The sequence below is a fragment of the Pan troglodytes genome, chromosome 5 (genome assembly GCF_028858775.2).
Source record: "Pan troglodytes isolate AG18354 chromosome 5, NHGRI_mPanTro3-v2.0_pri, whole genome shotgun sequence".
Classification (NCBI taxonomy): Eukaryota; Metazoa; Chordata; class Mammalia; order Primates; family Hominidae; genus Pan; species Pan troglodytes.
The window spans coordinates 164,073,241-164,095,828 of NC_072403.2; the positions used below are offsets into that span (position 1 = coordinate 164,073,241).

At 41.9% G+C, this 22,588-nt stretch overlaps 1 protein-coding gene across 9 annotated transcripts in view; it reads right to left on the reverse strand.

Annotated features, from left to right (window-relative positions):
- Positions 1-10,292: 10,292 nt before the first annotated feature.
- The window catches only part of SYNE1 (spectrin repeat containing nuclear envelope protein 1), a 518,706-nt gene continuing 506,410 nt past the window's right edge, over positions 10,293-22,588 (reverse strand). For 8 of the 9 annotated variants that reach the window (XM_016956737.4, XM_016956730.4, XM_063813578.1 and 5 more), the window contains 4 exons: positions 21,886-22,098; positions 20,718-20,810; positions 19,319-19,377; positions 10,293-11,280 (listed from right to left, as the gene is read on the reverse strand). In XM_016956737.4, the coding sequence (XP_016812226.3) occupies positions 11,040-11,280; positions 19,319-19,377; positions 20,718-20,810; positions 21,886-22,098 (606 nt within the window). In that variant the 3' untranslated portion in view covers positions 10,293-11,039. The remainder of the gene's footprint in view (positions 11,281-19,318; positions 19,378-20,717; positions 20,811-21,885; positions 22,099-22,588) is intronic. The other variant, XM_063813579.1, reaches the window with a different exon arrangement.

Genomic DNA, 22,588 nt, shown 5'->3' on the forward strand with positions numbered 1-22,588 from the left:
CAGGGCCTGTCTCAGCCTCTGACAGTTTCTGGGGCATGCTCACCCTCCCCCCGTTGCCACAAGACCATCTCATGGCCCAGGAAGGGACCACAGCCCACAGTGAAAGCACTTGGCATCTATGTAGAACTGACAAACTAGGAACTGTCACCTCACTAAATGGACGTGAAAAAAGATAAAACTGGAGCAAGGAAGCCTTTGGGCAAACATTTAAAAAAGTGATTTCGAAAGTGGGTGGGCTGACCTCAGTGGCCAGGCCAGGCTGGGTGCCCGGGATGCACTCCAAAGTGGCAGACGCTAGGCCCTTTGCCAAGAGCCAGTCGCCCCAAGGGTTGCAGGACAGACAGCCGTCGGAGCGACTTCCCAGACTCAGTGCGCTGCTAGGCCTTTCTGTGGACCTGCAACCTGCCATCAGCTGCCTTTTCATTGAGAAATCAGTAATTGTGGGAAAGGCCAGTGAAAGGTTTGTGAGCCGGTTAACATTTTTACAAGCTGATTAAATTCTCAAGTTCACCCCGGACTCAATGGAGTTTAAGCTGAAAAGATTCCTGAGTATTTCCACATTTCCAACCAGAAAGAACGTGGTTCAATACCCAGGGCCCCAGACCACAGGCTGGAAGGGAGGGGAGAAGGGCAGAGAGAGGGTGCAGGCAGCTGCAGGAACCGTGTCGCTGTCTCGGTAGCTGCTTTACATGTGGTCTCAGTGCCTTGAGGACGCCAGGCGCAGACCAGTTTTGGGGCTCAACCCCAGCAAGGGAAGCATTTCCTTCCAGTTGGAGGGAAGGGCTGATGGTGCCAAAATTGGAGCTGCCAGATGGTTCCCTAAGAACAGATTACAAACTAGAGTAAACACTCCATCAATTCATCTTTGAATTTATTACTAAATATTTTTAAACACCCTTTAACAATCCCTACAATCTAATCCATTCTCAAATGCTAAAGAAACGTGTATAAAGAAAAACATTAAGTGGGTTTGTCAAAAGATTGGAGGTTTGGATGGAAAAGTTTATTTTAGTTACTTGGCAATGTTGGTAGCCACTGGTTTAGCCCAGCATCACAAGAACCTGGGTCCAGGCAGCAGAAAGACCTGAACCCAAAAAGGACAGAACTCAAGGCGGCTCCAGGCTTCTGTCTATGGAAAAAGCAGCTAAACTTTGATCTAGGTTTAAAAAACAACGGAAAGGCAATGTCAGAGAACTTGAAACAATATGGAGATTTTTTTCATCTATTTTCTGTGATTGCTTAGAAGCAGAAAGTTAAAATAGATGCCCTTTCAAATTTCCTGTATCTCATTTCAAGTCAAGTGTCCCCGACTAGTGAGTTCCTCCTTTCCCCAGCAACTCTGTGACACTGGAGATTCAAGACCTCAGCAGCTACCAGGGATATTTAGGCCTCTGGAGTACACAAAGGCCACCAAAGGAAGAAAGGGCTTAACAATGCCCCCAGGATCCCATCAAGCCAATCAAAAGGATTGAAAACCCTGAATAAGCAAGGTTTATCACCAGCCAAACTATGTCACCATCCTGGTGCCACACTGCCCATTCCCACCGAGCTCTGGGAAACCACATGTGTGCTCTCCTTGCCGGAGGGACATACCCAGCCCCAGAACGAAACTCTGCAGAGGGGCCAGCTACTGGCACTCCTGATGTCAGCACCAGCAGCTGACCTGGCAGGCGCCCCAACCAGGAAACGAACAAGGGAAACTGGAAGCGGCCAAGGGATTTGCAGAACCTTCTGAGCCCACTGCAAAAGACCATGCCATTTCCATTCTGAAGACAAAAACGTGAAGTCCCTGTTCCCAAGACCCCCTACAGAATCCAAGAAAAAACAAAAAGGGAACATCAAAATGAAAGAGAGAATTCTTCATGGATGGATGTCACGAACGTGTTTTCAGGGAAGAACCCCAAATGGCAGTCAGATGGAGGTGGGGCGAGTGCTGAGCTCACCCAAAGAGGATGCCCATTCTGAGAACTGTTTCAGGAGAAAGAAGCGCAAAAGGCCGGGGCCGCTGCCTGTCCCACCCTGCCGCCAGTGCTGTGTGTCTTGGGTGGCTCTATCACAGGTCAGCAAACTTTTTCTGTACAGGGCCAAAGAGTAAGTAGTTTAGGCATTTCTGTTTGTTTGTTTGTTTGTCTCTCTTTGCTTTACAATTCTTTGAAAATATAAAACCCATTCTTAGCTCAAGGGCCTATAAAAACAGGCAGGGACTGTAATTCCCTGACCTTTGTCAGGCACCATCAAGCCACAGGTACCCTCCTGATGAAAGGAGTAAGAGTCCCTGACAGGTGGTCCTCTGCATGGGGCGGGGGGCACCTGGAAAGGGAGGGCCTGGGAAATGCACTCACCTGGGAGGGAGTCTTTCCATTCCCACTGGCTGAGTCCTCAGTTACCGCAGGGCTGTCCAGAGTCTGAGACAGAGGTCTGCCCTACAACATTGTGCTGAGAAGTAACGAACTGAGCTGTACACTGACACATTTGTGAAGAGGGAATATCTCATATTATGTGTGTGTGTGTGTGTGTGTTTAACCACAATCTTAAAAAAGAAAGAAACAACAATTTTAACAATTTTAAGAGACTTTCTCCTCATAAAAAAGATTAAAAACAAGTGTGGGAAGATCTGGTAATTCCCAATAGCGATTTCCAAAACCAAACTAGAGGAACAACTAAAATAGCGTTAACTGTCCCTCAGTCCTCATCAACACATCCTATACATTAATGTATTAACGTCATAACAACCCACGCAGGAGGCACCATTATTATCCCATTTTACAGAGGAAGAAACTGAGGAATAGAAAGTTTAAGTAAGTTGCTCAGGTTATACAGCTAGGAAGTGGCTGAGCTGGGGACTGAGCCAAGGTATTTTTGGCTCCAGAGTCTATGTTATGGAAGGAGCCTCTGTAAGATTTGGACAAAAGGGATTTTATAAATGTCCAGATCATTAGCTACTCTATCAGTTTTCCCACTGTGATTAGCAAACACCATAGGGAAGGTGTGGGAGGGAGGAACTGAGCCCCGTGCCCAAGCCAGGCTTGGGTGGGCAGAATCCTGTGTGAAGCTGTTGAACGGGAACAGATTTCAAGGCAGAAGGAAAGCAGGCTGACTCTCTGGCACCTGCATCAGGAAAGAAAGGTACAGGTAGAGAAGTTGCCTATGACTTTCGAGTCACTGTCCCTCCCCGCCCCATCATTTCTGGGGACCAGTCTGCGACTCAAGAACTGATTTCACCTGTGAGCAGGGTGACTTCTGGAGGCAGGTGGTAGTTTAGGAAGTTGCGGGGTTTTGTGAACATGTAGGTCTCATTTGGACATCTCTCCTAGGAAAGCTCATCTCCTAGGATTCATAAATCCCCCAGTCAGGGAGCCTCCTTACCTCAAATCAGGCCTTTGCTCTTATGCCATGAAACCAACCATGCATTTAAGATGAAAACCTAGAGCAAAGTCATCCATTAGAATTTGGCCACTTTTAATAAATGACTTGTTAACATTTATTTCGGGCATACCAAGAAAATTTTTTTAATTAAAAAGCAAGTCAAATGTTTCCTCATATAAGAACTGAAGTACTTTTCTTTTGTCTTTTAAAATTATCATTATTCTTATAGTAACTTGGATCTAAAAAACCAGTCATGCTCCTTGATGTAATTTAAATACAAATGTTTAAAGTGCTTTCCCCACTCTGACTGCAGTCAAAATGTCAAGCCTTATATTTCACGTCTCTCCAAACTTTCACCTTGCTTCATGCCATTACTATATACACGAGTTTTTCCCTACAAAATGGAATCATATTATTCTATATCTTGTTTTTATAAAATGTAAGAATATATAGTAGGCATTTTCCCTAATCAATACGTATAGATTGATTTCATTTTATAAAAATAGTTACACCATACTGAATACTAGGTATGCACTATAATTAATTCAACAATCCTCCTGCTGATGAACATCTAGGTTGCTAGAAAATTATAACAACAGGGGGCCTCTCTGTCTTGTCCCTGATTGGTTTTGGGACAATTATCTATTCATTTGGAGAATGACAAACTAGTTCCTTACTTCATACTAATGACAAAAATAATTCCAGATAGATTATAGACCTACTAGAAGAAAATGCAAAGCAACTTTTGCATAATCTTAAAATAAAAAAAGGCCTTCTTAATATAGACTAACTAGAATCTACCAAGGAAAAAGAACTTGCCAGGTTTGATGACATAAAAATGAAACTTTCTGTGTGACTGAAAGAACTATATGAAGTCAGGACACTTCATATCCAGATTTAATTTTTCTAATATGCAAAGAGGTCATTGAAAATAATATTAAAAGATAAAAGAAAAATAGAGCATAAAACAGACTTCACAGAAGAGGCAATACAAATGGAAAAATTATTATACAAACTAGCCATGGACATGCAAATTTTAAAAACAATGAGCTACTGTTGCTCTCAATTGGGCAATATTTTTAGAAAACTGATAGCATCTAGGCCAGCCCTTCCCAACCGTCTGCACCTGGGAATCGCCTGGGGACCTTCAAGTAACTACTGATCCCCAGCTACCAATTTAATTGGTTTGGGGTATGGCCTGGGGTTCTACATTTTTAAAAGTTTCCTGAGAGAGTCTAATGTACAGAATTTGAACATTAGTAATTTGGGAATAAGTCCTGTAATTTGGAAACCACTAGTGTACATTAAAGGAGGGTATGAGGCAAAGGAGGTTTTCATCTCTGGTGTGGGTGGGAGTGTAAATCATCACGACTTTTTTAGAAAGCAAACGGGCAGAATTTATTAAAATTTACTAAAAGAAGAATGTACATACCTTTTCATTCAGTAATTCCACTTTGAACAATACATCTTGGAGAAATAAAAGCAGCACTATCAAAAGATACACATGCATATACACGCAAGAGTGTCTACCGCAGCCGTGATTCCTAACAAACCCTGGAAGAAACCAGTGGTTGAAAAAGAGATACTGAGATCTCTAACTCAGTGAGGATGATGGCACAGGTACCAATATGTCTGTGGGACATCGTGAAGTGAAAAATGCAAGTTACAGAATAATAAGAATAGATCCAATTCTTAAAAATGTATATGTTGTTTGCATAAGAACATCAAAAGCCATAGAAAGGTAACATAAAAGCGGGAGATGATGTAGAGAGAGTAGATAGGAAACTTAGTTTTCTGTGAAACACAAGAGGATCTTTTGTAATCAAAATAATTGACTTTAACAATTAGCCTTTAAAATAGACACATACACAGCGAGAAATAAATGAGGCTTTTCCTAAGATGTATTAAAACTTGAAGTAACAAATATACTATACTACTATATTATTAGTTATAGTACATATATATTTGTATTATTTATATCTATTTTATTTTGTTTTTATATTATACAAATATATACATCATTATAATAAATTATACTACATACTGCTATAATTAAAACAGCAATGGCCAGGTAGATCTAACCATTGACTAGAGTTCAGAATAAAAATCCAGATTTATATGGAAACCAATTGTTCGGTGAAGCCAATATATTTTGAGCTAGTGGAGGAGGATGGGGAAGCTTGCTGTTACTGCTTGCTATCATGGCCAACTGGAGAGAGTTAAAGGGCCCAAAGATGGAGAAATCCAGTGCAGGTGGTAGCTTGGAAGCCCAGCCCTAGGGCTGAATGTGGTGCATTCTTAACAGGTTTCCAGGTAATAGTGATTCTTTGAGCCACAGGTGAGCCAAACCCACTCTGAAAGCCATGGCTACTTACATCACCTACAGTGTCCACTCAACCTGTAAATCCCACAAGGAGGTGTGGGGCAAGGGGTGGACATGGCCTCCACTGGGTTCCTGCCAATAAATGGGGTTTGGGGTTGGCTGCCTGGAATTGCTGTCGAAGTTGGCAGCTGCTTGGCAGCTTTGCTTTCTGAGCCCAACAACAGCTTCAAGAATGTGTCCGGCAGGATTTAAGCCTGAGCTGGGAACGCACATCTGTGAGGCTCTGATGTGAATATTCAGCAGGGAGATCTGGATTTCTTCTCGATTGCCTGTAGCATCAAATCTGTGACGAGGCTTACCCAGGACTTTCTTCTCCTGACATAATTGCGGTTTTCAAATTCAGTTATGTTCCCACTCTTGTATTAGGTAACAGGTTAAGCAAATTCATGAGCCTGATTTATTTTTCTGTGACCTTCATATTTTAGAAAGATTATATCCAAGTCCCAACCGGCTTCCTCAGCTCCCCAGATTAAATGTTCTCATTGTTCAGCTTGTGTTACAGCACATCACCCTGCTTCTCATTAATCATTCCCAACTGTCCAGCCCCCTTAGCTTCCTTCGGCTGCAGAAGGCTGCACCTTGTTCATGCACTTATTCATCTGAGTGAGGGTTCTCTCCCAAATTTAGGCCTGTCTGTGGTAGCCTCCAGTGGATTCTTGGTGCATATTTTAAAACTTCAAGGGACAGGTTAGTGAGAAGCTGGGAATTGAAGAATAGAAGTCCTTCGCTTTCAGTTTCATTATCTTTGGGTTACTTTAGGTATGACAATCAGCCACAGTTACCCCAGGGTACTACTAAATCTAAAATTGAGATGACCACACTCAGAAAAACACCTATTTCCTGAATTAACTTCTCAGTGTTATATCTAAGTGAAAAGTTGCCTCCGTGCTTATAAACCACTCCACCTGCCTCCATTTCTGCAGATGGACATTCATACTCTTCAAAAACACATCCCACTGTAATATAAACTGGGTGACCAAGAAGCTAAAAGCAGAGGAATTTGCTCATAGAAAATAGAGATCTAACAGCTTTAATCTCCCTTTCCTCCCCTAAATTAGATATTGTTTCTATTAAATTCCCTTCTAGTTTCCTCATTTGCCTTCATCCCATTTGAGGACATAACTGGTGCTGGGAAATATGGATTCTTCTCTATGTCAAAGGCCCACTGGTGACTGCTTTTAATGAGTCATTAAACAAGAACCCACCCAAATGCCCATCAATGATAGACTGGATAAAGAAAATGTGGCGTGAATACACCATGGAATACTATGCAGCCATAAAAAAGAATGAGTTCTTGTCCTTTGCAGGGACACGGATGAAGACCATCATCCTCAGCAAACTAACACAGGAACAGAAAACCAAACACCACACGTTTTCACTCATAAGTGGGAGACAAACAATGAGAACACATAGACACAGGGAAGGGAGCACCACACACTGGGGCCTGTCAGGGGGTTAGGAGGTAAGGGGTGGGGGCAAGGGGAGGGAGAGCATTAGGGCAAATACCTAATGCATGCAGGGCTTAAAACCTAGATGATGGGTTGATAGGTGCAGCAAACCACCATGGCACATGTATACCTGTGTAACAAACCTGCACATTCAGTACATGTATCCCAGAACCTAAAGTAAAATAAAAAATAAAAATAAAACAAACAAACAAACACAAGAACTTCTGAGGTCCTCCCCGAGAGGACTCCCCGAGGGAGCTTGGAGCAGTTCCTGCCACATAGTGGGCATTCAGTGAACTACTTGAGAGATTAATGGCTGTTGCTCTCCCCAGGCACTTCTGGACCTATCTGGTACACACTCAGGACATTTCAATTTCTCCACAATCCCCTGTGAAGGTTTGGCGATGGTGCTGGTGAATTGGTTGCACCGAACAAGGAACCTGTCCACTGGGCTGCTTTCAGGCAGCCCAGACCAGCCCTGGGAGGCCCGGCTTTTCTGGACACGATTAGCTTTCATAAATCATCTCTCTCCACTATTCTTTGCTTTACGATCTTTTATGTGGTTTGTCAATTAAGTTTTGTAGCTATAATGTCTTAATATTTGGCCCTGGGGTGTAGGCTATCAATCAATCTACTCTAACCTGCATTTTTATAGTAAATCTCAGGCCTCGGCATGCTGAATTTCCCATCTGGGCCTTCAGAAGCCTTCTCTTCTCACTTCTTACAAAAACAAGAGAAGCTACTGTGGGTCCATTTTCCAGGAGGGACATTCCTGCTCCTCAGCCATCATTTCCCAAAAATCCTTTCATTTCTCCCGGGATTTCTTATTAAGTTACTACTTTTAGATTCTAATGCCTTATTTTTCCATGTTAGCTATATTGGATTCTTTGTTCACTTTTCTAATATTTCGCATTTGCTTGTGCAAATCTCCTTACCACCATGTTATTAACCCTTCCCTTCCCATCCTTCCTGGTCAGTGGATGGTCTCTTTAAGCCCTTCCTCACCCAGCACTCACTTGGGACACCATTCCCTCTCTCCAGGCCACAGCAGGGCTCCTGACTGTCCTCACTGCAGAAATGGAAGGTTCTTCAGCAGCCATCAATGTCCTTTTATCTCCTTACTATTCTTTAAACCATCCCACATCCCTTCCATGAAGCTTTTTCTCTCTGTTGCCAGAGCAACCGCTGGGTGCGGGTGAGGATGCTCATGGCCCCATACCCATCTCCCCATCATCTGCGTCTGGCATGGCCCTTGCTAAATTGGCCAATCAATCATCTGGGGAAGAGCCACGACCTCATGGGTTCAATGTTTGCACTCACCAGGGTTCCTTACTTCTTCAAAGGTTCTGTTGTTTAAATCTTCAAAAATGTAATGGAAATGGATGTTCTACACCCCTTTGGGGGTTTCACAGGGTTTTGAGAAAGGCACAGATGGAATGTATGCTAAGATTTTTCTTAATTGAAACCAAATGTTTTTCTCAGCAACATTTGCCATTTGATTCTTCAGTGATGGGAGATGCCTAGGAGGAAGTCAGTTGACAGTGATGTGGAGAAGAAATGCTTCTGAAGTCTCTTGCGCTTGCCTTTTCCATGACGACACTCTTCATTGTGTGGGATTTCCATACCCCCTGAAGGGCAAAACTGCTCTGGAGGGAGGACTTCTCCTTCCAGATATTGGGAGGAGTGACAGGAAAGTGAGGGAAGAGCAAGGCCTGAAGAGTGCTCCATCTCAGATGAGGGTGCAGGGCACCCTTCAACGCCAATGGCCACCGCTGCTCACAGCCTCTCCAGAAGCAGGAAGATGGGACACTTTAACCACAAGGTGGTCTTCTCTATAAAATAACAATGGGCGGGGGGAGATCCATCGTGTTCCCTGTGGAACACGATGGGTTCATGGGCCATAAGATACAGACAACCTGACGGCAAGAAGCCGAGTAGTAGAGAGAAGTCTTAAATACAGTGTGAAAGTGATCAGGAAATTTTTCAAGAAGGAGGTGGCTTGTGAGCTGAGTCCTGTGAGGCAGGCAAGGAGGAATGAAGTTAAGGAAGTAGAGGGCAGTGCTTTTCAGCAGTTAGGAGGAATAAAGTCTCCTCAGGCATCTCTTTAAAATGCCGGCTCCCAGGCCCCATCCCAGACATTGAACTAGAAGGTCTGAAGCAAGTCCAGGACTTGGAAAATTTAGCAAGCCCCAGGAACCCTAGTTGAGATGGACTCAGACTACCTGCATTATGGAAACCGGCAGTTTCAGGCAAGTTGAAGGGCCTCAGTTTGGTTTAAATACTCAATTTAGAGCAGGATTTGTAAACTTAAATACCTCTGGGGCTAGGGTGACACAGACCTTGAGAGAAGTTGAAGGTTTACAAGTACAAATAGGAGATACTCTCTCTCTCTCTCCCAATTCTGGAAGGGACAGCAGCCAACAAGCTCCGGCAATTACTGCCATGCAGGAATATGTGCTCTGGACTAGGGCACCAGAGCTGTCTACCAGAAGAGAAGCCAGAGACCTGAGTTTTACATGCCCCAGAATTATTAAATGATACATTAAAATGCCATGAGCATCACATAATTCCATGAGGGCCACTATAGTAGGCAAGTTCAGAGGAGCAAAATAAAATCTCATTGCATATGGACTTAAAAGAAGAAAACTGTATTTTATCCGGTAGACAATGAACAGAATAGACAATGAATAGAAGGCTTTGCAGCAAAGAAGGGATCTGAACAGAAGTGTGCTTTAAGAAGATTTCTGTGGCTGTTGTCTGCTCGCAATGGAATGGAGAAGGGACCTCAGATATCAGCTCCTAGGAGGCCTCTCCCATGTGCAAAAGGAATGGAGAATAGAGGATGAAAGGTTTCTGGAAGCAAGAATTCAGGAGATTTGATTGACTATGGAAGGAAGAGGAAAAAAAGGAATCACCTGGGGTCTTCTATGTCTAAATCCACGCTGCCTCTTGCCACCCTTTTCCTTTAATATATACTAATGTTCCAGCTTCATTCAATGCACAAAAAAATGATCATTTAGGTTGCATTCTGATCAGTGCCTGCTTAATAATGAAACTTAGAGTTATTTGTTTAGGGAAAAAAACCACAGACAAAATATCTTATAATATCTATAATAAATGCAAAGAAATCAATACAAACAAAACTTGGCTTTAGCAAACTGTACATACATAAATATCTTTTTTTTTACTATAACATTCAACTTTTTTCACATAAAGCCTTCCATGATCTTATTTATTACATCTAGTTTTTCTTTGTACCTCTAAAAAAAAGTGCCTTTTAGATTTACAGCTTGTGCTTCTAAAGCAAAGGTTAAAACATCATGCCCCAAAGGAAAACAAGGTAAAAAGGAAGCTGCCATATAAGCTCTTAAAAATTGTATGTTACAAGGTTCTAAAATCTCTTCAGCACTGGTTGGTTGGTAGATTGTACGACACTGACATGGTGCTTGGGAGGGTCATTTATCTGATGGTTGGAGCAGCACCATGGGAAAGCTGCCCAGATGGTCTACTGAAGTCCTTGGCTGTGCACAGAATGGGCCAAGGGCCCAGAATTCATGAGTCCGGGGAACTCTGGAGGTCCTTACTCAATCTCCTTAGTGCTAAGGTTCAGAGTCTCAAACCAGATTTCTTCCAAACCTTCTTGTTGTCTGTTTGTTCCCCTGTCACTGTTTATCTTCCACCTCTGAAGCCATAATTTGCACACATGTGATCTGGAGGAGGGCTAAAGCTGCCACACCGAGGGCTTTCACCAAGATCAAGGTCCTCTTGTTGGTAGTTTGGGATTGCTTATGACCCGATCCTCCTTATGCTACCAGCACTTCTGCAGATGGCATCTGCTTAGTTCAGAGTGGAGGAGGGCCATTTGTGTATCTGAGCATGGGGTGGAATGACCGGGCAAAGTTGTTGGAGAGGGCACAGCTGTAGTCTTCCTCTGACATTGGTACAAGGCAGGCAAGCCCGATGAGGAGGAGCAGGAGAAGCTGAAGGGGAAGAGCTGCTCGGAGGACTCTGAACAGGAAGCCGCGGCCGGACCGACCTGGCCCTGGCTCAGAAAGGGAGGAATCGGAGCCACCTTTTGTGGACCTGAGAGAAGAATGGATATAAATTACTCAGATAACTCCAGTGTCGGATGGACGCTGCTTTTTGCCTCTGCACCTTCCTGGAAGCTAAAGGGCCATGCCAAGCACACCCCAGCCTGGCGATCAGCTGCCAGCCTTCCACAGTGTGCCCAGGTCACCCCCCACCATCAAATGAAGTTGTTGGAAACTGCACTGACGAGAAATAAACATTTAGTCAGTCAACTAAATGTAACTAATTAGGTTCAAATTCTACTCCTTTTATCCCTTAATTTGGTGAAACATTTTCTATCAACAAAAATAATTGCTCTATACACATTCTACTGGCATGAATTAAGTAGATCCAGAATAATTAAAATGTAGATATTTGATGCAGCATATTTTTGTTTTAAGAATATCACGAACACTGTTAAGCAAAATTAGTTGCTGTCAGAATCATACCAAGTATCCCATCTAGCCATCCTGGATATGCCAAAATCCATGCAGCAAAAATAAAAACAGTCTTTGTCATTTTGCACAGACCCATAAAAGCTTCATTAATCATAGAGCATATCCTGGTTTCATCTTGCACTGAATCAGCATCAGGCCCTGACATTAGCAGGTTCCAAAGCTGTACGAACAAGGAATAGCAGTGGAGTCTGTCTACAGAACACTGGTGTTGTATGATGTAGATGCTAGGCTGAGCCTATCACTGACGTCATTACTTTGGAAAATGGACACCATTTTCTGAGGAGGATGGACTGTCATCCTGCAGCCCCTTCTACACTCAAAGTGACAAGTTTTTCTATTTCACTTATATCTTCCTTTTAAACAGTGCATTAGAGATTGAGTACAGGTTTCAGAACTCTCAAGAAGGACTGCCTGGAAAATACAGAATCTGGAAGTAGATTCTGAGTTGGGTGCTACTGTTTTCTTTTTGTGAACAGCCATTACCTTTTTTTGGTTACTAGCAGAAAAGATGAAGAAAGAAATGTTGTTTACAACAGGCATTTGGTGTACACTCAGACCCATACAACATTGAATGAACAAAAATAAAAGATATAGCCAAAAGAAACATTCCCTCACAACTAGTATAAATTCCCTAAGAGTTTTAATATCACCAAGGATAAGGACATTGTATGTGAGGCTACTGAAATAATATGAGCATGTGAAAGCTGTATTGGTAACTGTAGGTTTGGTCCAGAAGAAAGCACTATGTTTGTAGCTCACCTATTACCTATTAATTTCTGAAGACAGATTACCCTAATATCGGTGGGGGATGCGGAGTGACACCTAAGAAAATAAATGTTAAAAACAGACAGAATCCCCTTAGAAGGGAACAGAGGGAGTATTCAAAACTCTTTTATTAAACCATCAAAGAAAAATGGGAGAGGGCTGGGCACAGTGGCTCCCGCCTGTAATCCCAGCGCTTTGGGAGGCTGAGGTTGGCGGATCACTTGAGGCCAGGAGTTCAAGCCAGCCTGGCCAACATGGTAAAAATACAAAAATTAGTCAGGCCTGGTGGCGTTTGCCTGTAGTCCCAGTTACTTGGGAGGCCGAGGCAGGAAATCGCTTGAACCCGGGAGGCGGAGGCTGCAGTGAGCCATGATCGGAACACCACTGCACTCCATCCTGGGCAACAGAGCGAGACTCTATCTCAAGAACAGATTGGTTCTGCAGAAACCCCAAGAAGCAGGCAGCACGCAGTGTTTCTAGTACACTTCTTGTGGTGTAAGGAAAAATCAAATCACTGGTTTAAATTGGAAGCATGTTCTTTTCTGAAGTCCACACAAGTAACGGCAGTGTAATGTAACCTTGAACAACTCACTTCATCTCTAGGTGTCAACCTCTTCACTAACCTCTTCAAATTAGCATAGATGGTCTTCTAACTTTAAAGTTCACTGTTCGATGTTTTGTCTTCTACTGATTTGTCAGTATAAATAATCTCCCAAGAAGCCACAAGAGCTCAATCACCATCTAGTGGTCAAACTGATTAACTGCCCTTGTGCTAAGACCAATGAGTTATTCCTAATAAGCTGAGGGAAAAAAAAAGTATATTTTGTGAAAATATAGTAGAACATAAAAGAAGTATGTCATATACCTTATTAATGGAAAAGGGAAATAGAAACTTCTTGAGTTACCTGAGCATAAAATATTCATGTTGAGACAGGGCCTTAGAGAGCATCCAATTTATCTCCTAATTTTGTAGGGGAGTAGCTAAGGACAGTTCATGTTTACTCTTCTAATTGCTAGGCAGCACTCTGAGCATTTATGTTGGGTTCTGTCATTTAATCCCCACAGCAGTCCTCTGCGGTGTGTACTTATTAACTTCATTTTACAGATGATGTGAAAGAAAGCTCAGGGAAGTGAAATAACTGGCTCAAGCTCACACAGCCAGTGGCAGAAGATTTCAACCCTGTGATTTTAACTACCAGAACCTGGAGACTCTAGACAGGCTGAATGATTTGCTTCAGATTCTACAATTAAAGGAAGAGGCCTAGCAGGAACTCAGGCTTCCAAAATCCCTGCCCACCGCACTCTCTGCTGTGAAATGTTTTGCTGGTTGGTGATAGGAATAATGGTAATGGTAATTCAGGTCGTATTCATTTCACAGGTATCTCACATGTAGAAGCAAAGAAGAGAATCCTGAACTTGCGTCCTAAAATATTTGGAAACAAGTGGTTTCCTCCTGTCTAAAGCCTCTGGTCGTAAGGCCTCACAGTATCCTGCAGATCATCAAATCCGTGTGTGGACGTGGGGACATTTTGTTTTGAGGCAGTTACATAACCATGGGCAAGTAAATTAGTCTCTCTGGCCTTCAGTTTTCTCATTTGCAATGATTCAATGGTTTGCCTTAAAGTGTCTTAAGAAGGATAGGATAGCTACCCACAAACTTTGGATCAAATTTTCTTCAAAATATCCTTCCCCTGACTTTAAAATATGCCCTGGCAACCAACACTCAACACCTGTAGCTAGATGAGTTATAACAGAGTGACTGAAGAGAGCTCCCACAATTCCTAGTTATTAAATACCTGACTAATTTTCATTAGGAGACATTTAAGAACTTCAGTGATGGGAAGATTTACATATATAATTGATAGTACAATCTGACAGAGCTGAATAGCTCCTGTTTGTCAACTGTTAAATTCTTTGTGCAATTAGGTCAAAGATCAAGATCAAAACAAGGGCTGCCCATTGACCTGTTCACTCCTGAGAAAAATGGCAAACCATTGAATCATAAATCATGACAGCCAAAATAATTTTAGGATATTAACGCACCCCTCATCTTTGCAAATGAGAAAACTGAAGGCCAGAGAGGCTAATTTACTTGCCCATTTTTGATAAAAATGTCACCATTTACAGAATGTGGACTCCTATGTTGGAGTCTGTTGAAGGGCATGGCACATTTAACAGCATCAGAGCATTTTTTATTAAAATTTAATTTGTGCATGACTTCTAATGCTGAAGAACGCCAAGCTAGGAAGAAGTCATGGGCTGAGATGGGGACAGAGAGAACACACAATATTCAGTGACCGTCCATGCAGCTGGCTGCCCTTGAAAATATCCGAACTATCCACTGGGAAAATGCCTGTCCCCTTGGGGTAATTACCAGAGTTTCAACATGCCCAAAGCTGCCTCATCTTCAGGGGGAACTTGTTCTAGCGATTTTAGTATCAAGAAGCTAATGGTCCCAGGGAAAGGGTTATTTTTAATATTTATCTACTGTGCTAAAAATCACCTAAGTTTCTAGAGTCTTGGGAAATTTCATAAGGGAAAGAACAAAGGCAACTTGTTGACTACCCACTGGTCATTCTCCTCTGGTCTTATTACATACATGGATGCCAGTTTAGATTGTGTTTATACAGGAAAAATTAAATGTGTGAGCCTCCTTAAGGAACATCATCAATACAGATATATCAGATAGTTCTGTCCAGCAAAAAATGTGCTTATTTGCTACAAGTAAATTTTTATTTATTTTTCTCACTTCCCTCACTCCTTCAAATTTCCAGGTAAATAGCTGCCCAGGAGTTGCTTCATCTCTGTCCCAAAATACCTAGACAATTGCGGGATAAGGAGAATGGCAGGGAGGGAGTAGTGGCTAAAATCACACCCTTCAAAAGAAAGTGTGTAGGACACACAATTGTGAGAAGTCTGAATGCCATGCACATAGGGTATGACTCACTTTGAAAATTGTATATAATCAAGGAAATGAAAATGAGTTAATTTCGTGCATGCATCATTTAAAGCCAAATGAGAAGAAACTTCTAATTTATTTTGTTACTTTTCGGCTAACACTGGCAGTGTGTAACAGATTTATTTTGCAGAAAAATCTAGATTGTCCGTGATCTTGATCCTGCCCTTATGTGTCTTGTCTTTGAAACCCAGTGTTTCCTGGATATATGGTTCAGGAGACAAGTTTCCAGAATCAAGTTAGGACCCAGGTCTTCTTTTTTTCCAAACCAAACATTCTTGCTAATCCTAAACTACCTGAGGCAGCCTGTGGTGGCCTCAGCTCTAAAACCATTGTTTAAAGGCTTCTACCCATCAATGGCCCTTCAGCAGAGTGGTATGGTTAACGGGGTAGGGTCTGGAGTCAGGGGAGACCTGGGTTCAAATCCTACATCTTTACACCTCTAATCCCCAGTGTCCTTGTCTATAAATTGGGAATATAGCCATGTCATGGGATTCTTGTGAGGGTTAAATGAGGTAAAATACATACAATGCTTAGCATGTATACAATTAAACACTAAATAATTGAAACACATTAAGTACTAAATGAATGTCAGCAACTTATCACTATTATCTGTATAATGATACCAAGGGTGTGCTGACTCATACCCTTAGGGGTTGGCTGGATTCGGCCTTTTCTCTCAGGAAAACATACCTGATTTATTAATATTTTGCTTTCAAGCATGTGATAAATTTCTCAAACTGCCTGTCTTGTTCCCTAGAAACACCAGGAAGGCCTACCTCAAATAGCAACAGAGAAACCTATTGGAGCCTTACCCTACAGCTTTCCTTGGGGCACGGGTGAGCAACCTGCCTTAGAGGGGAGAGGCTCTGTGCTGAGGCTCTTTGAATGCTTTGAATAAATAGATCCCTAGATAATGAAAAGACTTCAAAACAAATTCTACAAGAAACTGAGTAGTGTTTATAGTGAGGCCCTAGTGTACATGCAAAAAACCCCCACTGCCCTTGCTTAAATGTATCTGATTAACTGAATACATTTTTAAATGAGGGCTTTTTTCCCTCTTTCAGTGTTTCAGCCAGTCATTTGCCACTTCTCATTCCATCTTAGTTCTCTGTAAAGAAGGTGCCAGAGACCTAAGGTGCCCAAGGCAATTTTGCATTTTACAATTCTAAGCTTTAGAATGAAGTCATCAATTTGCTACATCCGGACTACAGTGCAATTATTCCTTTGCCTTGCTGGAAATTGGAGTGAAATCTTTCTAGCTGTCAATTTCAACTCAGTTGCAGTAGTGTTTTGAAGAATTAATGGCGATAAGGTTAGAAAATTTTAAGTCAAATGTAGGGGAAAAGTACCAGCTAGACCATCATAAGCATTTGCTTTGAAAGCATGCTTCTAAAGTGTGTTTAACCTCAAATAACAGTCACAAATATGGTTATTATGAATGTATGCACAGATTTTTATGTTTCTAATTTTAAGAAGTTCTAGGGAGCTCCCTGTAACGATTTAGGGAATCTCTAGATTCTGATATACTGCAAGTCTTTTAATGGTAGGAATCACATTGAATTAATTTTGTAGGCCCAGGGCCTAAATTTAGTAGGTGTTCAGTACCTATTGGCATCAATTCATATGTAGGTTTAAAATACTGTATGAAGATATAGAATCACCACCATCAAATCAAACTGAAATATGTAACAGGCTAGTATAATATTAACATCTGACTTTAAACAACAACAAAGAAACCAAATGAGTAACTCCTCCCTTCAAACTAATAGTCAGTTTCTTCCAACTCAGTCTCTTTCTCCTCTCAGGAAGAATGCATATCTAAAAATTTCCCATTGCAGACTGCTGGAAACAACATTCTAAACTATTTATGCTTCTGCAATAACCTTTCCAATTTGCTGGACCAGTGCAAGATTAAACACAAGATATCTCAAGTCTCAATGTAAAGGAACACCACGACAGCCTGGACTGTGGGTGAAGTTCACTCTTCCCCAACAGACTCTGCCCTTCATTCTCGGGGTTGGGTGTGCCCCAAACAGAGGTACCGACGGTAACGAAGCCCAAGAATGTTCAACCACAACCTGTCTGTGAAGGTGTTGGATGACGTTTGCCATTCAGGTGAAGATTATTTATGTTCCAGTCCCACCTGAGTAGCAAAGTGAACACTGTGCTGAATGCTCAGAAAGATGTTAATGAACCGTGCTGGACAGAGCAGAGCTGAAAGGCGCCTTGCGAGTGTCGTAGTGAGAATGTGGCTGTCCCAGCTGCAAAGCCCTGTTAGGAGGCATGAGGAAGCACTTGCTGCCCTAAGAAACGATGCCTTTGACATTTTCAAAAGATCTATGTGGCTGTCTGAAACAATGCGGAGAGCAGATAGACGCAATATTTGGGAACCAAAGAGTGACTGCTGTTGGCGTTGCATCATAACATAAGCGCTTTCCCCCTTCTCGTCACTATCATTTGTATCAACCAAAGAACTGATCTCTGGTATCCTTGAAGGAATGCTGTGGGGATATTCTTCATCTCTGTTCATGGTACATCAGCAATTTGTGGGGAAAAGATGGACTATATAACACAATGATCTGCCTAAAAGAAATTGTCTCTACTTAGAGGGGGCTGAGCAAACCTTAGAGCATCTGCGGGTGCTCATCATTATCTTCAAAAGTCCCCAAGAGTTTTTCTCCATATTTTATTATTGCTATTTTGTTTAGGCTAGAAAAAAAAAACTCATAAAATTGTCTTCAAACCAAACCAAAGGAAATGAAAAGAAAAAAAAACAGTAAAGGGAGGTCTAAAACCAGAGAACAAATGAAAATACGTTCTGCCTGACCTCAGCCGAGTGGGAAGGACCAAATGAAATAGCCAGTCCCTTATGTACAGCTGGAAAACTAAAATTATTACTCAAGGGTTGTTTACAGTTCTACATTTCCTCATCCCCACCCTCCTTCCAGGAATTCAGATTCCTGCTCAGTGGTGATAAGTTTCCAGAGGGACAAGCTACTTTAACAGTGAATTGCTAGGGACTGGAATGAAAACAGGCTCCGAGGACAGTGTTTTCATTTTTTAGAAAGCTGTCTGGGGAAACTTGAACTGATCAGTGGAGGAGCAGAGGAGCACAGACACCACACCGACAACAAAGAAGGCAAAGCACTGCTAACTGCGGGAGTAAGGGGCTGCTGGAGGCCAGGCAGGAAGCGTGGAGTGGCAGCTGTGAGTCGGCTCTCGGGAGGTGACTGGGCAGGGGCACTGGCTGCTGCGGGTTCCAGAGTGAGCTTGCCAAGTGCCCGGAGAGTGAGTGGCTGGGTGTGCTGGATGAAGGGAAGTTTTAGGATAAGCAGAAGAGAGAAGGTACTTATAAATTTTCAATGAACACCAAATTAGGACTTGCCATTTTGAGATTCCAAAACCCACAATCTGGATAAAACATGAAAATAAAATAAAAAGTTGGGGATGTTAGTATATTTTATTCAGATATGCGGGTTTTGTGAATGGTAAAAGAATTCACTGATCGATTACCTGTCTTATTGTAAACTCTAGAAATAAAGAGGATGATAAAAGTCTGCCATGAATCAAATGGCAGTGGTGCCACCAATTGTAATCAAATCCTTATTGACAATTTGATGAAAAGTACCAGATGGGCTATGTTGAGACAAACAGAATTTTCACGGAGTCCAAATATTTTATGCTCTGAAATTTACTTGAACATTTCATTTAGAAACATCTCTTCCAATTTACGAGGAAAGGGTGTGGACTGAAATGAGTAATTTCCCAACTACCCTGAGGCAGACCAGATATAGGCCAACCTAAGTCATGGACAATTTTCATCATCCTCTTGGGGTTCTAGAACAGTGTGGAAACCAGGAGAAGGAGGTACCTGCTATGTGGACTGCTGACAGAGGGTCCAGGCTGTGAGAGACTACACTTGCCTCGTGGCTGTTTGCAATGAACAGGGGGTAAAGAAAGAAGAATGTTCAGTCCAGGCAAATAAAGACAAGCTACTAATGAAAATTAAACTAAAAGTGCAGCAAAGGAAAAATAAATCAAATGAAATGATCAGTACCCATGAATTAAGGAAACTGGCTTTTCTTTTGTTGAAGAAGTAAAATAAATTTATATCTATGTGATTAGCCACTGATAAAACATTAAGTTGGGATTCTGGAGTCCATACTATGGTGGGCATAATTCTCATGACTTTTCATGGTAGAAACACATGTGTATATTTACATGCAATAAATGTAAAATGCACTATGCCATATCACATATTTCAAAGACACTTAATATATTTTTTTTCATCTTTTAGAATAGTAAAACAGTGTTAAAATTCTTGGCCCATAAGAAATAACAATGGCAATATGAGATTGGTCTTTGTAGTGATGAAGCCCAACTTAAATATTCAACTTAAAGAAAGGTTAAAATTTGACTTGAAAAGCCAGTATTCCTTCACATTCTTAAACTAGGATCTATAGGAAACTAGTGAATGTAGTAAAAAAAAAAAAATCCTAAAAAAGATAATACATTTATCAGCATAGAACATAAATGTTTATAACAAAAAAGTCAAATGAAATCAAAACTTCTAAAAACTAAGGAAAAATGGAATGAATATAATCATAAAGCTGGACAAAAAATATATAACAAAACAAAAAACAAGCTTCTAATTACACAGAGAAATCAAGGCATAGAGGGTAGCAGGGGCCGAATTTGTCCTTTCATCCTCTTTGTGTTCAGTGAGGCAGCCCCCGCCAAGGCCTGTGGGTGAGTTGTTGCCATTTTAGGGGCGGTACAATTGCCGCAAACCTTCAGGACCACCACCCAGAAGCGGCTTAGCTTGAGAGTCAACAGAACCTCCACTTGCCTTAACGAGTCAACGGCTCACAGGCGTTCACGGTTCTGTGCACCTCCAGCCGAGGCGCCCCGCAAGTGGAGGCCTACCTTTTAAGATAGTCGTGGCAGCCATGGCTTGAAGAAAGGAGCCACCAAAGGGACAAATGGGCACCATTCTAGAAATTTTCTTATTTGAGCAAGAAAAATAAATGTTCTCCCTGCATACCAGCCACACGTTGAGTCCTGATTCTTTTGAAAACCAGAATCGCTCTTTTCTATTCCTGAGCGCATGCTGGGAGGGGACGTGGCAGGGCTGAGGAAGCGCGCTACCCTGTGTGACAGCCCTCCTCTGGAGGGGACGCCTGCCTGTGAACCCTGTGGTGGGTGCAAATACTGTCACTTCCCAGTGTTCACTCCCACGGGCCAACTGAAAACGACCAGTGGAAAGTTACCGTTTTCTGTCTGTTTGGGGTGCTCCTTCCTGATGTGGGACTCACAGACCCTGAGGTGTCCAGTTCATCAGCAGAAGACCAGGAAGACAAATCCTATGTGGGAGAAAGATTCTTTTAACAACTCCATGTCCCAGACCCACGGGGGCCCTCTGTTGCACCACGTTATCTCCCACTCCATCTCCATCCACCCCCATGTCTCCACCATAAAAATCAAACCATTCCTTGGGGAAAATGGAACCAGACAGGTACAAGAATAGGGCCAAATTCTTCTAGTGTGTTGGGATTTCCTAGCTGTCCGTTTGGCCGTTCTGGAAAATATAGCTATGATTTTGTTATTGCTATGTTTCACTTATAGCTTTATTATTTCTTGGAGACATGGATGTGAATGAATTGATATTGGCTTGGGAGGGGAAGAAACCTGCTGTAGAGCCTGCTGGTCACTCAGGCTGAACAGAAGTCAATACATTCCAGTTGGAAACAAAAGATAGTCATCCAGGAGTCTGCCTTTTTGCATTAGAGGACTTTACTATTTCAGACACTGCTGCTATTCAGAGTAGATTGTTCTTTTGCATGCTTACAGCAGGGCAAAGCATGTGTTCATGGCAGGATTTCACAGCAGAATGGTTGAAATCTTACCAGGCATCACCACATCTCACCTGCAAATGCATTTCTCAAAACCAATAATACCACAATGGAGTTGATTGTAGAAAAAAAAATATAAAAAATTAAATGAGCAGAGGACTGTTTTTTAATTTTTTTTTTTTTTTTTTTTTTTTTTTTACTGTATACATAATGGAGAATTCATGCCTGAGAGTGGTTAAATACAAAACTCAGATACAACAATTGGTTTGCTCTACCATGGCTGTGTAATTAAAGTGTGTAAATTCTTAAACAGGGTGAAATAAAATGCCACAGCAGTTGTGGTAATAGCATTAGTAGCAACAACAAGAGAGCTTTTGGATTTAACAGAATCAAAAGCAGTGTCCTGTTGTAAAAGTTTATGTGGCTGCTTTTTTATTTTGAGATAGGACTTGTAAGAGCAGTGGCTGAAAGGAGACACTCCATTCTGACAAGTACTATATTTAAAGTCTTTCTAAAATGCATGAAGATGATGCTTCTTTGGTCTCCGGTAAGAAATGCTACACGATGATGTCTGTTTAGAGCTTACCTGCTGACTACTTGACACGTCTAATAACTTCTCCAGTTCCTTGATATGACGACTGACCTCCTTCAAGAGAAGTTTGAGCCGATTTCCAATAACATGGACTTTTTCTTTGGCTTCTAAACAGTCTGTTCCTTCAGCATTCACCAGTAGTTGGCAAGACATGTCTTGCAAAGAGGCTACTCTGAGTTGGGATTCCAACAGCTCATGCTTTATTTGCTATGCATACAAAAACAAATTAATTTTTCTAAGCATTTTTGATAATTGGCAAAAGCTCCAAAAGTGCAGAATGAAATCAACTTAACTTGGTGGGAAATTATACCTGAGCATCAAACGTGGAGCTCACACACTAAAGGATGCAGCAGCTCACGGCCTGAGTTCTAATCCTGCCTCTGCCAAAAATATTCTATAAGACCCCTGACCCTCTCTGATCTCAGTTTGATTTGATGCCTGGTCCACAGTATTATTGGAAGGTTCAAATTAGTTAATGTATATATGACAGTACTTAAAATATAGATTAGTATGCAAGTGAGATGTAAGATAATCTTTTAAACAGAAAAGCACAACATTAAATATAGCCAAGCAGAAGTATGTCTAGGTATCCTCTGATATCTAGTCAAGATTTGAAAAAAAAAAGGGGTGATTCGTCATTCACAGCTTGATGCCAGAGGTCAAAGTGAAGTAAAAATGCAGTTCCACAGCTATTTCC